Source organism: Portunus trituberculatus, chromosome 48 (assembly GCF_017591435.1).
Source record: "Portunus trituberculatus isolate SZX2019 chromosome 48, ASM1759143v1, whole genome shotgun sequence".
Classification (NCBI taxonomy): domain Eukaryota; kingdom Metazoa; phylum Arthropoda; class Malacostraca; order Decapoda; family Portunidae; genus Portunus; species Portunus trituberculatus.
In genome coordinates, this window is record NC_059302.1 from 3,430,925 (window position 1) to 3,435,924 (window position 5,000).

At 43.1% G+C, this 5,000-nt stretch overlaps 1 protein-coding gene across 2 annotated transcripts in view; it reads left to right on the forward strand.

Moving 5' to 3' along the window:
* The first annotated feature begins 2,109 nt into the window (after positions 1–2,109).
* LOC123498939 overlaps positions 2,110–5,000 on the forward strand; it is a 29,517-nt gene continuing 26,626 nt past the window's right edge. For both annotated transcript variants that reach the window (XR_006672852.1, XM_045246508.1), the window contains exon 1: positions 2,110–2,247. Coding sequence is in view for 1 of the 2 variants with exons in the window: in XM_045246508.1 (XP_045102443.1) it covers positions 2,228–2,247 (20 nt within the window). In the remaining variant the exon portion in view is untranslated. The remainder of the gene's footprint in view (positions 2,248–5,000) is intronic.

A 5,000-nucleotide genomic window follows, 5' to 3' on the forward strand; every position in this document is an offset into this window, starting at 1 on the left:
GCTAGGAAAACTCGACACAAATCACGTAAGAGGAAGAAGGAGAAGGAGAAAAGAAAAACAAATGACGAACAAACGCAATGCATAAAAGTTTAAGAGAAAAACCAAACAGACAAAAAAAAAAAAAAAAAGAAACATTTGCTAAACATTGCAAGCATCAATTCACACAAAACTAGGAGGAAATTAAACAAAATAAAACCACACACCAAAACACAACAACACTGGAAAGAACAAGAAAATAAGGCCAGTCACCAATACACACACACACACACACACACACACACACACACACACACACACACACACACACACACACACACACACACACACACACACACACACACACACACACACACTCCTCCTCCTCCTCCTCCTCCTCCTCCTCTTCTTCCACTAAAAGAAAAAGAACAAACGTAAAACAATCGCAAACATACAAAACATACAAAATCAGCAACCAATCCTTGAGCATTCAGAGTGAATACCAATTCCTCCCTTGTGGAAATTAATCATAGCAACCTGCCAGCGATGTGCAGTAGAGACTAGAGACTCTACCTAGTATGTACAGCTCGCTCTCAGAAATACAGGGCTGGCTGTCTGGCTGGCTGGTGTTCATATGCATACTTGGACACACACACAGCACGAGAACCGCAGCTGCCATCACTCATGCTCGTGATATAATTATTTGGACGCTGCTGTTCCTATTGGGAGTTTCATGTTTCCGGCAGAGTGTCGTGAGGTTGTGGTGTGCGTGAGGTGACGTGAGGTGAACTTTGGATTGAGGTGGAGATGAAGGAGTTGAGGTTTTTGTAGATGAATATAACCCAGAGAGAGAGAGAGAGAGAGAGAGAGAGAGAGAGAGAGAGAGAGAGAGAGAGTCGTCTAGTGTAATTGATGCACGGAATGCTAAATTAATCACACGCCCGAGAAGTCCGCATAACAACACGTATCAATCCCACACACACACACACACACACACACACACACACACACACACACACACACACACACACACACACACACACACACACACACACACACACACACACACACACACACACACACACACACACACACACACACACACACGACCCAGATAAAGGTACACAGGCGAGACCGAGACGAGTATTATCTCCAAGCTGGTAGGATAATGAAGCGACGGTGGACACGTTTGTATGTATGCATGTCAATTCCATCCCCGCAAAAATCCACCCTCGAGTGTTCCTTCTGTAAAATGTCACGCAGGTCAATTCTCACGATACGAAAAAATATACAACAACCAGAGAATAGAAAAAGACAACGAGATAACAATAGGACCACCAAACCAAATCAAACCTCAATTATAACTGGAAGAATAAACTGATAACTCACATGTGAAATCCTGGTGGGCATTATTTATCCAGCTTACAGGGTACAAGTGAATACAGAATGAAACACAGGATGCAGGAGAAGGTGAGGGGAGACACGTGGCGGAAACTCTCTCTTTCTCTGTCCCAAGCAGTGACATTCAAGCTGGGTGGTGTGTGGCGAGGCTGTGGGTGCAGTGCAGGTAGCCTTTACTGGTCCGTGACTCTGCGATTAATTGTTATGTATATGTTGTGTGTGCAAGTAAATGCTGGTGGACAAATGATTCACTGATAAATTGAGAGAGAGAGAGAGAGAGAGAGAGAGAGAGAGAGAGAGAGAGAGAGAGAGAGAGAGAGAGAGAGAGAGAGCGGGAAGAGACTAGTACGTGATCTAGAATGGAGGGGATGGGATGATGGATAGATGTAGTATAGAAAAAAAAAAGATAAATTGTTCCGAGTAGATGAATGTATTAATTTGACTTAGAATGAATTGAGTGCATTGCTCATTCTGGAACCCATCTCCTAAGTTTTGACAATGTCTGGAACTAGTAATTCTGAGATCTGCTTGGTAGCCACACTCAGCGCTCTTGACTCCCTCTTTATTATAGTGAGTGAAATATTCGTAAGCTCCTTCAATATTAGGGTTTGCATTTGCCGCCGTGGTGTTTGTTAGGGTTAGTTTCCCACTCTCTGCGTACCGTTTTCTCTGTTTTGATTTGCGCCCCACTCTGTGTCACGTTTTCTTTGTTTTGATTAGCGCCCCGCATTGTTGTGTCTCGTTCTTCCAGTGTTGACGACTCCGAGCCAGGCATTCCTCTCCTGCCGCAACTGCAATGAATATCCTGCTGACCATCGTGCGGGCCGCTTCTTGATTGACGCAAACGTTCATGGTGGCTTCAGGAGTAAGGTGAGGCTGCTCAGGGTTAATATTGTACTTGAAATATGTCTAGATAAATGGGAGGTTGCTAATGACTGGGTGCCATGTAGGCCTACACAACAACGAAGACTGCACAGTGCATGACATAGCCTGGCATTGTCGTAGGAGTCTGATAGGGTTGTAATTACTTCGAGAATGTTCTGTGTCTGATTTGTTTTGAGTCCAGCACGCTTTGCAAAACTGTAGTTAAGCCTAAGCTGCCTTCATTTCTGTGTTGGTTTCCGGGCAGAGCGTTAGTGCGCATGCTCCACACTCCATGACGTGTTATGATGTTTGTGATGTCACTCTCCTATCCGCCAGTAGTTTATAAGTTCTGCATTGGTGGCCAATGAAAAGACAGCACGTTACGAGTACTCTGCAGACAGGCGGGAATCACTTCAAATAGGAGATGGCCAGTGTCCTTGAGGGTTATTTATGGTAGTTCAGCTTTGGTTTGGTTAGATATCAGGGGGAGGGGACCAAAGTCTCCTTCATTTCAGTTAGTTTACGTTACTGTCAATTTTCAGGACATTTCCTTGAACATGGCAGCTCTTATTTTAAGCTCACATGCGCTTCCCTCACGGATATCTGACCGTGCGCTCTGGGAGTGGAAAAATCTTGAGTTTTCTATTATATTCAAACTTTATGAACTTTTTTTGATTTTCAGAATATGTCGGGTACCTCATGAAACAGCTTGAATTGCCATATCCCATGAATGCGACAACTCAATTTCTGGCCGGGTGTCGCTTACCTTACTTTAGGAGGGGACGCCACTATTATCTATTATTTTCACATTTGTCTTTCGATTTGACTGAGATAAGATAAGATAAGGCCGCTGAAAGAGTGGTGCAATGTACAAAGACAGTAGCAAATCAATGAATAATAGAAGTATATAAGAAGACGGTGGTGTTAGTGGGTAGAGGACGGTAGGAGAAGGGAGAAGAAAGAGGAGGATATCAGAAGTAAGAGTGGGATGGAGGAACAGAATAGATACTGCTGATTGTGGAGGAGGATAAACGGGAGGCATATATAACGAAGCCTAAAGAAGAGTTAAAGATAGTGCAAATGTGTGGGATAAGCCTGGCATACACTGAAGCGACGGTGGGTGGGTGGTGTGGGAGATGAGGATGTGTAGGGGACGAGAGGAGAGAGGAGGGAGGCTGGTGTAATGTGACGTAGTGGAAAAGGACAAAAGGGTGCAGTCGGGAACACTAGACACTAAAATAGAGTGAGTAGGTGGACTGGATTGAACTGCAAGGAGGCTGGTGGTGTAGGAGGTGGTGGTGGTGGTGGTGGTGAGGGAACGCTGTAATTGATATAGTGACGTGAGCAAATCTGTGACGTATAAATAACTTTAGTGCATTGCTTTTGTGACGTAGCCATTGTGACGCTGGTGTGGTTATAGGTGTAAACTGGAAAATGAGTGGGCCTTTTTTTTCTTTATATTTGTGTTGCCCTTGGTCAGTTCTCTCTTACTTAAAAAATAGAAAAAAGTTAGGCGAAATGGCTGATGGTTGAGGGGTGACTGGCTGACTGATTGGCTGGCTGTATGACTGGCTGGCTGGCTGGCTATGTATGGCTGGTAGTAGGTGTGTGTGTGTGTGTGTGTGTGTGTGTGTAAAAATTTCAGCCGTATTTGTAAAAGATTAGTATTGATTGAGTGTCTTCTATATGAGGTGTGTGCGGAGGAGGAGTATTTGCGAAGTGTGCATGTAGATACGCAAACAAAAGAGAGAGAGAGAGAAAAAAAAATAAGTGAAAAAAAAAAAGGTAAAAATATGTTTGATAATGAAAATGTTGTGTTCCGTTGATAGTTTTGTTTGAATGATTGCTTACTTTTTTATTTATTTTCTTTGTGTGTGTATGTGTGTGTGTGTGTGTGTGTGTGTGTGTGTGTGTGTGTGTGTGTGTGTGTGTGTGTGTGTGTCAGTTCATGCTGGATATTTTTCGTCTTAATCCCACTGTATTTTTCCTTTCCTCGTATCATTTTTACTTTTAACCACAATGAAATATCCCTCACCTCTCTTCCTGCTACCCCTCACTCCTCCCCTCACCTCTCCCCTCACTCAATCCCCTTCCACTCTCTCCCTGTATCTCCCTTCTCCCTTCACCCCACCCTCTTCTACTCTTCCCTCCCTGTATCTCCCCCCTCCCCTCACCCTCACCTTCTACTCTTCCTTCCCTGTATCTCCCCTCTCCCCTCACCCCTCTCCCGTCTCCCATCACCAGCATCAGTTCCTTCCTCATCAAGGCTCAAATATTGGGGGTCTGAACTTGTCCTAAACACGTATCAACTTCAATATTTGTGCTCTTAACTTGTTCCTACCGTGATTCCTTTCTCCTTCTTCTTCTTCTTCTTCTTCTTCTTCTTCTTCTTCTTCTTCTTCTTCTTCTTCTTCTTCTTCTTCTTCTTCTTCTTCTTCTTCTTTGCTTACTGTCTGTTTGTTTCCTTATTAGAATCTTGTAAGCAGGAGTATTATTGTTGTTATTTGTATTGTTGTTATTACTATTATTATTATTATTATTATTATTATTATTATTATTATTATTATTACTATTATTATACTACTACTACTACTACTACTACTACTACTACTACTACTACTACTACTACTACTACTACTACTACTACTACTACTACTACTACTACTACTACTACTACTATTACTACTACTACTTCCACCACCACCACTAGTAGCAGTAATGGTGGTGGTGGTGGTATTGGTAACAGGAATATTGAGGTG